Source organism: Oncorhynchus kisutch, linkage group LG8, assembly GCF_002021735.2.
Source record: "Oncorhynchus kisutch isolate 150728-3 linkage group LG8, Okis_V2, whole genome shotgun sequence".
In the NCBI taxonomy this organism is placed as follows: Eukaryota; Metazoa; Chordata; class Actinopteri; order Salmoniformes; family Salmonidae; genus Oncorhynchus; species Oncorhynchus kisutch.
Genome location: NC_034181.2, coordinates 57,414,457 through 57,426,489, shown reverse-complemented (window position 1 = coordinate 57,426,489; position 12,033 = coordinate 57,414,457). Strand labels below are relative to the sequence as shown.

General features: G+C 44.1%; 1 protein-coding gene across 2 annotated transcripts; it reads right to left on the bottom strand.

The window, feature by feature from the left end:
• Nucleotides 1–6,506: 6,506 nt before the first annotated feature.
• Nucleotides 6,507–11,958, bottom strand: LOC109895510 (NEDD8-activating enzyme E1 regulatory subunit-like). 2 transcript variants are annotated; one of them, XM_020489230.2, is made up of 20 exons: nucleotides 11,691–11,958; nucleotides 11,143–11,246; nucleotides 10,961–11,021; nucleotides 10,819–10,849; nucleotides 10,645–10,716; nucleotides 10,238–10,317; nucleotides 9,972–10,081; nucleotides 9,740–9,849; nucleotides 9,571–9,633; nucleotides 9,414–9,477; nucleotides 9,182–9,273; nucleotides 8,977–9,036; nucleotides 8,728–8,861; nucleotides 8,324–8,399; nucleotides 8,075–8,114; nucleotides 7,773–7,859; nucleotides 7,560–7,652; nucleotides 7,305–7,419; nucleotides 7,019–7,068; nucleotides 6,507–6,884 (listed from the first exon to the last, which is right to left on the bottom strand). In XM_020489230.2, the coding sequence occupies exons 1-20, from the start codon at nucleotides 11,738–11,740 to the stop codon at nucleotides 6,775–6,777; spliced, it is 1,602 nt and encodes a 533-aa protein (XP_020344819.1). In that variant the 5' UTR covers nucleotides 11,741–11,958; the 3' UTR covers nucleotides 6,507–6,774. The 2 variants fall into 2 exon arrangements, with proteins under 2 accessions (XP_020344819.1, XP_020344818.1); XM_020489229.2 differs by having other exon boundaries at nucleotides 7,296–7,419; nucleotides 11,691–11,820.
• Between the last annotated feature and the right edge of the window lie 75 nt (nucleotides 11,959–12,033).

Genomic DNA, 12,033 nt, shown 5'->3' with positions numbered 1-12,033 from the left:
GGAGTCATTCCAGTCATGTGCATAAGACATGTTGGTGGCACCAGGAGATGAGAGAGCCCTGTGGATGGACTGTGTGTGTGTGTGTAACACGACACCCACCACATGACCTGTGGGACTGATCCAAAGATGAGATGACTGAGCCTGTCTGGAAGGCCCCTCTGAGGGTATGAACGGGGAGGAAGACCTGGGGCCTGTCTAAGCTCTAGCTAGACAGACAGAGAGACAGGAAGAGGCAGGAAGAAATCATGTTGCATATGACACAAACTAAGAATCCAAATTTAGTTTGCTGTTGCATCAGTCTGCTGTATTGTAGACACACCACTCACTAAATCAACACTCTTTCGATTCAAGGACAAGTTAATGCAGAGAGCAGAAATAAATCTGATGTAAGTGAAGGGTGCTCATTTTACGAGAACAGAAATGAAGAGAAGTGGATGTTCAGCCAGTCTCTTCCCTTCCTTCCTTCCCCAGAGGTCGAGTGGTGAGAGTTAGTGTAGAGTACCTGCATGGGCTGGGCGATGTTGTGTGTTTTTACTGTTTCACTACAGTCTAACGGTCTATCCTCATCACCACATCCTAGTAAGGGGGCAGGTGGACTGGGTGGGGGGGGGCTCACATGCCTTCCCACAATGTTAAAGGTGCATGAGCCCTGATTTGGCAGGCTAAACTCCTCCTGGGAGAGGGAGGTTCAACTGTGTGTTTCCACCATATAAAGCACAGGGCTACCATGGACAGTGCCTATCTTCATACTCACTTTCAGTATGGGCTCTAACGTACACACTGACGATCCCACCACAACATGTCTGGGAGCTACAGTATATGCTGAGCGTTGGGGTGAAATACAGCCTCAGAGGCATTAGAACCTTTCTGACGTTGATGGAAGTTGTACCTCTTTGTGAGTAAACGACACATCCACGTCTATCAGTCCACAGAATTCTTTCTGAACTCCCTGAAAGACTCATGTGAGGGTTAACACTTCCAAATCCCCCGCAGTCTTACAGTAAACAAACTGAGAGCTCTACTCAAACAGCCATGTTTTAAATACAGCGAAGCCCTACTGGCCCCAGGGAAGAGAGCACAGCGCTGGATCCCAGCCAGACAAATATCAAAAGTTATAATAACCAGGGATCAGCAGAACAGAACCACCCCCTTCTCTCTCTCTCTCAGAACCAAAGCGGTCTTTTAACAGAATGCCAATAAAATAATATAGCAAATCATCACTGGCATTGTAGCCTTTCTGCAGAGTCAATGTTTCTGATTCACAGATTGGTTTTTGAATTAACGACCAGACCACAGTAAAGCAGCGGACTCCTCTATTGTCCGGCCTCACCTGTGATGGGAGATAAAGCGGCTCTCAGGATGGGATGCTGGAGCCTTGATAAAGCGTGAATGGAATAGACAGACTGTACAAGGCCAGATGGGTGTGGGTGTACAGTATGTGTGTGTGTGAGCGAGGGTGTGTGTGCATAGTGCATGCAAAAAGAAAGAGGGTGGGAGGGTGAGTAGGATGGTGAGTGAGCGGGTGGGTGGGTGGGTGGCTGTTCGTGTCACCAGACAGGCAGAGGATGGAACAGAGTCTCAGTCTCAGAGATGCGGCCTCACCCTCCGAATACCTTCTCAACGTTTCACCTCTGAAGGAGGATCAATCTATGGGAAACGTGCCAGAGGTTATGTGTCTATTTAATCAGTACAGCTACATAGGATGTGCATGTGTTCTACAGGAAGCATCAGAGCATACACAACTCCATTAAAGGGATTCTCTGGTACTTTTGTATACTTTTTAGCCAGAAGTTCTGAAAGTAGCGGTCGTGAGCCAAAAATGGTCACTGAAAATTGAGTAATACGTGCAGATATGCGCACCACGTCATTGCTCTCTATCTCTGCTCTGCTGTGGGTGCATTATGTGCATCTTGCAAGCTGTCACTCATTGGCGAGGGGCGGAAGCTCATTGGTTAAACTCAAATTGCAAGGAGGCTGGCCCATTTGGGGGAAAATGTAGTGGAAATGGCGCAGCATAGCTTCCAGAAAAACAGTTGCTTTCAAACTAGGGTTTCCGTGGCTGAAACAGTAAGATTATAGATTATGCATGTATGAACTAGACATTGACACACATCCAGCCCATTAAAAAAGACTTAGTAGTTGCCAAAGTTACGGAGCACGTCTTTATGAACATCGCCCCGTAGCACTCACATCTGTAGCCATGAAATACAGGCTGGTCATGGTTCACATCAACACCATCATCCCAGACACCCTGGACCCACTCCAATTTGAATACTGCCCCAACAAATCCACCGATGACACAATCTTTATAGCACTCCACACTGCCCTCAGTCACCTGAACAAGAGGAACACCTACGTGAGAATGCTGTTCATTGACTACAGCTCAGCGTTCAACAACCAAATACCATACAGGACCCTGAGACTGAACACCTTCCTCTACAACTGGATCCTGGACTTCCTAACGGGCCACCCCCAGGTGGTGAGAGTAGGCAACACATCTGCCACACTGACTCTCAACATGGGGGCCCATCAGGGGTGCGTGCTTGGTCCCCTCCTGTACTCCCTGTTCACCCACGACTGCGTGGCCGCGCACAACTCCAACACCATCATTACGTTTGACACTACTGTGGTAGGCCTGATCACCGATGACAATGCAACAGCCTATAGGGAGGTGGTCAGACACCTGGCAGTGTGGTGCCAGGACAACACCCTCTCCCTTAATGTCAACAAGACAAAGGAACTGATCGTGGACAACAGGAAACAGAGGACCGAGCATGCCCCCATTCACATCGACGGGGCTGTAGTGGAGCGGGTCAAAAGCTTCAAGTTCCTCGGTGTCCACATCATTATGGACCGATTATGGTCCACACACACCAACACAGTTGTGAAGAGGCCACAACAACGCCTTTTCCCTCTCAGGAGGATGAAAAGATTTGGCATGGGCCATCAGATCCTCAAAATGTTATACAGCTGCACCTTTGAGAGCATCTTGACTGGCGGGCATCACTGCTTGGTATTGCAACTGCTTGGCATCCGACTGAAAGGTGCTACAGAGGGTAATGCGTACAGCCCAGTACATCACTGGGGCCGAGCTCCCTGCCTTCCAGGACCTCTATACCAGGCGGTGTCAGAGGAAGGCCCTAAAAATGTTCAAAGACTCTAGCCACCCAAGTCATTGACTGTTCTCTCTGCAAGTGGTACTGATTTACTAGGTCTGGAGCCAACAGGACCCTGAAAAGCTTCGACCCCCAAGCCATAAGACTGTTAAATAGTTAACCAAACAGCTACCCGGACTATCTGCATCGACCCTTTTTTCACTAACGTTTTTGACTCATCACATGCTCTGCTGCTACTGTTTATTATGTGTCACTTTACAGTTATATGTATATATCTACATCAATTTCCACGTACCCCTACACATTGATTGGGTACTGGTACCTCTAAGTTATTGTTACTCATTGTGTATTTATTATTACGTGTTTTATTTTTCTATTATTTCTCTATTTTCTTTCTCTCGCATTGTTGGGAAGGGCATTTCACTGTCAAACTACACCTGTTGTTTGCGAAGCATGCGACGAAATCCATTTTATTTTAAGGGAACTACTCGTAAAATTGGCATTACCTTCATCCTACCACCTGTTTCTACCGCTGATATAATTCCCAGTTCCCACAGTTTCATGGTAGAATGTTTGTTTGGATGGTTAGCCATAGCAGTGATATGGAGTTACTGTCTCTTTAAACTGTAAATCCAGTGTATTATTATGCAATGGTCTGTTGAAGATCATAAAAACACTTTGACCCAGTCCATTTGTCACACTGGTCTGACTGGAGTTAATATTTCTCGAGCCTTTTAGTCTGGATTCCCTTAGTTTGTGTCAGATAAGAAAGCTCTGCGTCCGAGGGAGGGGTTTGGTAGTTTTGTCCTCTGTGTAACTGTGTCCTGAGAGCTATTGCGTACGGTCATCCATATTAATGAACACTAGCTGTCCTGTCCTGCAGTCGTATTCTATCCATGGGGAAGGTGGGAGACATGACTATTGCTCCATTGATGCCCTGTTCCAATAGAGCAATCCAAATGAAAAAAAGAACATGCACCGCTCGATGAGGACAGTGGAGGGAAAACATGTTACTGTGTTTTAGTCATTTACCTGGCTTTTCCAAGTATTTCAATCTCTAAAATCAATTCATTCAATTGATATTAGTATGATGATATGACAGTAGGATAAACATCATATTAATCATGTCGTGTTCAAAGGCTATTTGGAACATGAATTGGCGTTTGGCAAGCGAGTACCCTCTGCAAAGTTAACATAACGCACAACCCTCAAACAAGACTTCTTACACTGCAATTGCACATAGAGGAAAAATGCCGGAGACGTACACAGCTTCCCTTTGCCACCCATGGTGACAGTAAGACAGGATGATTAAATCAAGCACACATCATGTCACGTCACATAGTTACACAACAAAGACCAAATGTTTCACAATGGCACCATCTTGTACATGGATCAGGTCTGTGTTTAATTCCAGTACAGGCTGTCCCAATGCGCCAACCCATCAAGACACAAGCAACTGGCGGGCCCTGACAAAGGCCGCACAACGAGCATGAAAAAGGGAGTTGAAGCCATCTCTGTGTGTTTGAAATGGTTTCCACCATCATGCGGGCGTGTTGACACAGCTGTGCAGAGCGCTGGACACACCAGCTAGGTTTGACTGATGTTCTCAGCTGGGCTCATGTGGTCACCGGAGCTGGGAAACAGGTCCTTGAAGAGAGATAAACTGCCAGAGACATCACATCAGCGGCGTGGCAGATTATACAGCCGAGCTGCGTAGCCCGGGGAAGATTGGCAAGTGCCATGAAACCCGGGTGAGATAAAATAAATCATAAAATTGTACTCGAGACACATGGCCTTATGGGACAGGCGATTAGCAAATCAGATGAAGAGATGAGATAAAATCGCAACATTGAAATATCCCAAAATGTCAGGATTAGAAGAGACAAAAAATGGTCTCTGGAGTTAGAGTTGGAGCCAAGCCATTTTACAAACAGTCTGTCCCATCCACAGATGGAGCGGTGAAGGTCAGAAAGTAACCATTAGTGATCCTGCTTCCTGCCGAGAGCCCATGCAGTCCAACCCCAACTGTGCGTGCAGATTAGATTCAGGCCTGGTTAAATAAAACTGGCATTCCAAACACAATCATCTTAGAAGATGAATTTTTCTGTTTGGGAAATGGCCTAAGTACATTTTGGCAGGCCGCTCGAACACCGTGATCTGCACCGTCCTCCTCGGGAAGGAGGCGGGGGTCGTACAAGGAAAAAAATCTGCAGAGGGCAAATTTCCACTCAGCTAAATCCTGCAGGCAAAAACACAACAAATGAAAAACGTGTCAGTGCCCTCTAAGCAACCAACCAACCAACGCATACTCAAAAGCAGCCCACAATTATGTAACAGTGGCCTTCAGTATACAAACTCTCTCGTTATAGGGCCTTGGCTGGCTGCAACACAAATCAGATCATATGTAGGCAATGAAGTGGCCATAATTATTCTCAATGTTACTGAGCAGCAGCAATGTTTCCAAAGACTGGGACATTGAACAAGAACAGTGACTAATCAACATAACTGGTTGAGGCAGGCTTCTCATTAACGTCTTATAGGTAATGATGTCTGGTACAGCGTGAGCTATATAGTCAGCATTCAGGAATTATTCACTCAACACAATAATCCTGAGTGTGCCTACCCGAACATGTTCATCCTGCAAACGTGGGAAAGAGCACCCTCTACTGAATGTAATTGGAATGATATTACACCAATGTCTCACTTTTTCATATCACGAACTATGCAGGCATTTATGTACTGCAACAAAATACAGAGCGTTTTTATTCATTAGGGGGGGGGGGGGGGCAGCCGTAGTCCAAGACATCTTTATGGTGAGTTTCTGGTCCAAGTGTGGAGTCAGTAGAGTGCCTGCTCACCACAGAACACACACTGCATTGTGACCAACACCACACTCTATAGTCTGAACTGGGAGAGGAACCAGACCAACGATATATATATATATATTTACTTTTTTTTTTTTTACATCTAGAGACACTTGTGTCACGTTGGGGTTATTCTACCAGTCAACAGGTACCGATTTTCTTTCACAGTTTATATCACCATCAGGCCATGAGGGCCAATGTCTTGGGAATTGTGCCCAATCATGGTCAAATTAGGGTGGCAATTTTGCTCGTTTATCATGAAGCTCACATGATAGTCAGCTCATTTTGATTTGGACAGGCCCATGTGACCCCTACTGCTGGCAATATAAATGACCATATCCAGACTGTTGCCCATCAGGACACAAGACGTTGGAGCACAATAAGAGTTCCTTGGGGGGGGGGGGGGGGATCTAATATACACCACATGTATTTACCTCAAAACTTCATTGTCTGTTTAGTGCAGGATATCTTTAGAGGAAATAATTCAAACCCCGGGACATTTCTTGAATGGTTTGAATTTGGCAGATAAAAAAATACAAATAAATGTTTGATGTCCTAATAAGCGCAACAACATGTGAGCAAACAGTAAAAACAGCCAGGACACGAACATTGAAAAGTAAATCGGAAACAGTCGTTCAGTTTATCACAACATAATAATATGTGGAAACGTACAGTACGAACAAAGTGCTCCATCTTCCCAAACGTTCAGTTATCGCTGCTACTACACTGCAACATTCCATTCATTTTTTTTACAGAGGGGTTAAGTGTGTGTCATTGAGGAGGAAAATCGCTTTCTACAGCTGAAACGTGGCAGTTGTCTGGGACATGGCGTTGTAGACGAACGTGTTGTTGAAGGGAACAAACTGACGAGTGATGAGTTTGATGGCCTCTTGTGCAGCAGATCCTAAGGAAACGCATTGAAAGCATATTGAAGACGGTACATTTGCACCAACTCCCAAGAAAACAAAAATGTTTACCCATAACAGAATAGCATGAGGATCCTAGACCATAATAGGATCCAAGTCCTGTAGAACTCACCTCCCAAAAAAGATGCCACTGTGTGTGGCTCAGCAGCACCGTAGCGACAGCTGTCGAAGAGCAAAGTGAAATGACATGTAGATTATTAAATCATGTTCCTCTCCTTGATTGATAACCTCTTAATAGCCATTTTACGGTTCATGGAAATACTGCGGCAAAATTACAACTATGAAACACAAAAAAAACTGTAGTGAGGTTTTGCAGTGGGCTGTATGTCTCATGAATTGTTAAAACGACCATCGTCTCTGCACAGAACAGCTGACTGGACACTACGCACAAAACGTACAACTCGTGGATGTAGTCATCCTTCACACTGACGTTGAGGCCGTACTCCTGCAGAAGGCTGTTCACACACAGCTTCAACTTGCTAATGTCTTCTTCTACTTGGTAATTGTAGACACCTTCAACAAAAAAAGAGGAAAAAAAACATATCACCTGTCTGGAGATGGGCAGGTTAACATGGCAGAACACCGTTTCGTTCTGCTGTGGTGTGACAATACAGTTGTGTTGAGGGGGCAGAGCTACGCCAGCCGAGCCGTACCTGGGTAGCGGGAGTGCTGCTGATAGAAACGGTCCACAGAGCGCAACATAAGGTACAACACCATCTCCCCATCTGCACCGTCCATGGAGCAGGCTGAGGAGAGAGAAAGCAGCATCTTAGTACACACTACCAACACACATTATTATTAAAGGGACGCAAAAGCGAAACAAAAAGGCCAAATCAAGGAGGGAGTCTGCACGGTGTTGGACTTACTGATCGCATCTTTATTGACCGTCTCCACGCTGTATTCTTCAGCCAGAGACCTGCAGCGCACCACCCTCAGGAAGGCAGCGTTCTTGCCTGCAGACCGAACCACACAGCACAGGCACGAGGGCTCAATCTACTGCAGTGTTCACTTTCATCATGGGTTCATCAAAATACAGCCACACTATTGTATGGCAAACATGACGCTTTGAGTTATTGTTCAATTAAGAGTATTCAATTTACATTCCTGCCATATTATACGTCCTCTTCACGTTATACATGATTGTTTGTGTGCTCGTCAGAATACTCACAGAATAGTTTGATGTCCTGCTCAGATATGCTCTCTGAGGGCTTTGGCAAGAGAAAAAAAGACGAAGAAATCAACCCCCATTTAGCTAGATAATATCAGAAATCAAACCTTATCTATCAAAAAGGTAATAAAATGTTGATACTAATGCAGCACTACTGCTACATAAGTACTACTGCAGGAGTTACACTATGCGTTTTTGACATTGCATGAGATTAAATATCCCAGAGACTGCAGAATAAGGTCCACATACCTTTCCAACAGACTGCAGGAGAGACTCTACATGCTTAGACACGACAGAAGCATCTTGCATTGCCTTCTCTCTATAACTGAAAACATATACCTGCATTAATGCCTAGGTCAGAACTATGATGATTATGCCAGCAAAAAGAATACCTCATGGAAATAAGGTTAAACCCCAGTCAATCGTAAACAGTGGGAATCGCAGCATCATATGGTTAGGCACATACAATTTTACCATTTAGCTATGGACATTTGTTTATTATGCAATGACTGTCCTCTCCACGATATGCCCCAACTCAAAAGCATTGACCTGTGCTTGCTATTAACCCAAAGCAAATCATTGACTTTTTTAAATGAAAAATCGGTGGCTGGCTACTTGCTAAATACATGAATAATATAATCATCACTCCCTACACATTCTGGAGGTTGATGAACTTCTCGGAGTCGGCAATCATGTCTGGAATGGAGCCACGTACAGGTAGGTTTCCGCCGCCGTCGTTCTGCACAAACTCCCTCACTGCTCGCGTCATCACCCAGAAGGCTGGAGTCTGCATATAGCAGAGAAAGACAGAACAACAGTCAGCCACGTATTAAACATACAAATAAATCCTTCACAGGATGCTTCAATCATGGCCTGAGTAGACGTGTCATGTTTTGAGTAACCTGTGATGTAATGTCATTGCATTGCTCTCCATTGAAGAGGTCGTCAACACCGCTCGAAATCTACAGAGATGTGAGAGGAGTTAGAAAAGTTGACAGAGTAGCAACTTCCAGTGGTCTCATGCAACCAGCAGCACGGATTAACATAATACGGCTTGAAAGGAGTGTGTGTGTGTGTGTGGGGGGGGGGGGGTATGAGAAGAGCCACCTTGGTTGGGTTAAGGGCTGTATTGACATTCTTGATGGCCTCCTCAAAGTTCTCCTCAACCTCGGGAGTTCCCTTCTCATTCTTCAGGATTCCTAAAGAAACCAAGTATCATGAGAACACAAACCATTTACAGAGGCATAATCTGGATAAGATAGTGTCTGTAGACAACTAAAATGAGGTGAAAATGTAAATTACAAATTAAGTCAAGAAAAATCTATGTCAAGTGAAATACCTTGCCGAATAAGCTGTTTAAAGGCCTCCTTCTCTTTGTAGTTCTTCGGTAACTGAAAATTGTGCTAGAAAGAAAATGATGTATTCTTTGTCAGCGCTCTTGTACATCATAGGGTGCTGTAGAATGTGCCTTTGATTGTTGGTCACAGAAGTATTACCTCACTGAACCACTTTTCTAGGTATTTGGCAACAATGATGATCCATGGTGTATGACCGTGATCCTGCAGAACACAAGAGCATAAGAAAATACATGAACCAGGGAAGACCAAATTGCAACAGTGGCCTAAAGAAAACGGCCAACAAACATGGACGACAGCCCAAACACACCTTCTTCCCCATTCCCTCCAAGTCGTAGGACTGGATGTGGCTCTTGAGTTCTGCAAAAGGTTGGTCAAGCCTCAGGTCTTCCAAGGCATTGTCTGGATGAGACTCAATCACTAGAGGGAGTGATTGCAAACAACTTGTTTGAGTGTTTGAGATTAACTGCAAGAGAACACAGTGCTTGTCACCATTACTACAGATTCAGCAATACACGCATGACTCACAAGGTGTACTATACCTGTGTGTTCCTTCACTACTAGCCTCATGTAACCGACGAGGCCATACGTTCTACACACCAGGAAAGGTACGTTTGCATTCCACAACACCGACCCCAGTCTCAAACAAGTGCTGTGAAAATAAAATTTAAAAAATAATTTACATGACAAGAGAATGTTTTCATACTTGATGTTACTTTGTAAGACTATCATAAATATCAAATAAAAATCTTTATATTGAAATGTATGTTTAGAGATAAATGTGTAGGAATATGAGGATGAATCACACCTTTCTGGCAGCTGGACACCAATCACCAGGGTAAACCTGTGGAAGAACTCTGGGTCGTTGTCCAAGAGCTTGTCTGGGCTCTATAATGGAAAATGAAAGACCAGATCACAATAAGACAAACAAACAAGACTTGTATCTGCTATAAGTGCCCTGCTTGTTATAGAAAACTCAGCAATCAATACAATCAACGTGCACTTTGTGGACAGTGAGACATCAACAGCTACTGAACTGGTGCAGCGTTACAGTAAAGTCACACCTGGATTGGAATTAACACAGATCTAACTCAATACCCTGAGGATCCTGAAGTCAAATCTAGGCTTTTGTTTTTCTGACAATAAGACAAAATCTGTGCCAGCGAAAGCCCTCTTCATGGAGAACTGCTGAACTGCTCATAATTGAAAACAAACCTCCTCCACAAAGTTGCCAGATACATCAGTGTTCAGCTCCTGTAGCAGCTCTGTGGCAGCCTGGGCTCGATTCTGGAAAACCACATCATCTCAGATGACTTATGACGACATTATGCATGCAGGTAGAGCTGAGATATTGATAGAGTAGAATATCATTAGGTTATAATCGCTTACCCTTCCTATGCTGTTGTTGTTAAGAAAAAAGCTGAGTAGAAAAGAAACGTTAATTGAAGGTAAAGACAGTATATTGCAGAAAACATTTTAAGATCAAAAGCGCATCAATGAGGTGATAACACTAAGCCTATCACTTTCTTACTTATTCCCGACGTCTTCCCCGGAGACTTTGTGTCCATCGACAATAGTGAATGCTCCAATGCCTGATGAAGAGAGCAACTAGCTTAGGTAGGCTAGCCTATCATGGATGGCGCATTCCCTTAGAGCAGTGTTTTCCACTCCTGGTCATCGGTATTTTCTAGAATCAAATATTGAAATATTTACCTGGAAGCACAAGGTTCTTGAGTATTTCAGTCCCGGATGCAGTGGAATTGATCAGGCATACGTGTGCATTTTCAAGTTCTTCTTGGCCATGGTCTCCCCACAATCTGAAATGGATAACAGGCCATCATGTCAACGACCATGTTGTCAATCTCCAATGCCTTGTTATTTAGCTGTTATCTCATCTGGTATGGTAAATAGATGAGAACAAGGAAACTGGCTGGCTGGTGTTGTTGATAGTAAATGACGAGGCTAGAAGCTAACTAGCAGATAGCTACTAGCTGACTGTAATAGTACAGCTAGCTAGCTAGTATATCAGTGAAGACTAGCTACAGTTGCTAGCTATTATAATTGTAAAGCATGATAGTTCGGTAGCTGGCCGAGTTAACGTTAGCCCAAGAGAATAGACTATCAAGCATAAAGAGTTAACGTTACTGGGCTTGCTACATTAGCTAGCTGCAGTTTGTCAGCGGGTATATATCTAACTCGTGCAACGATATACGTTTAACAAATAATTGTACAATTTTCACATTATTTCTATCCTTACATACCTCAATTGTCTATCGTATTTCTGCTCTTTAGCAGATTTAGTCGCTGCCATGGTCCGCTTGGAGAGAATCCCACCAGTTAATTTGATAGCTCTATTCGCTGATTCGATAGAGAGACACGTGGGTGAACGCAGTTGTAAATTCAAAGGTGCACTTTCGATTTAACTACAGTTGACCACCAGATGGAGTAATAGAGAGTATTCAATCGATTCAAACCTGCGCAAAATGTTATTAATTATTTCTGCCACAGTTGTCACCACCCATTCAAACTAATCAAGGAATTAGATTTACAACACTTTTATAATATGGGTGCTGCACGGTGCCATAGTTTTTTGGCTGGTTTGGG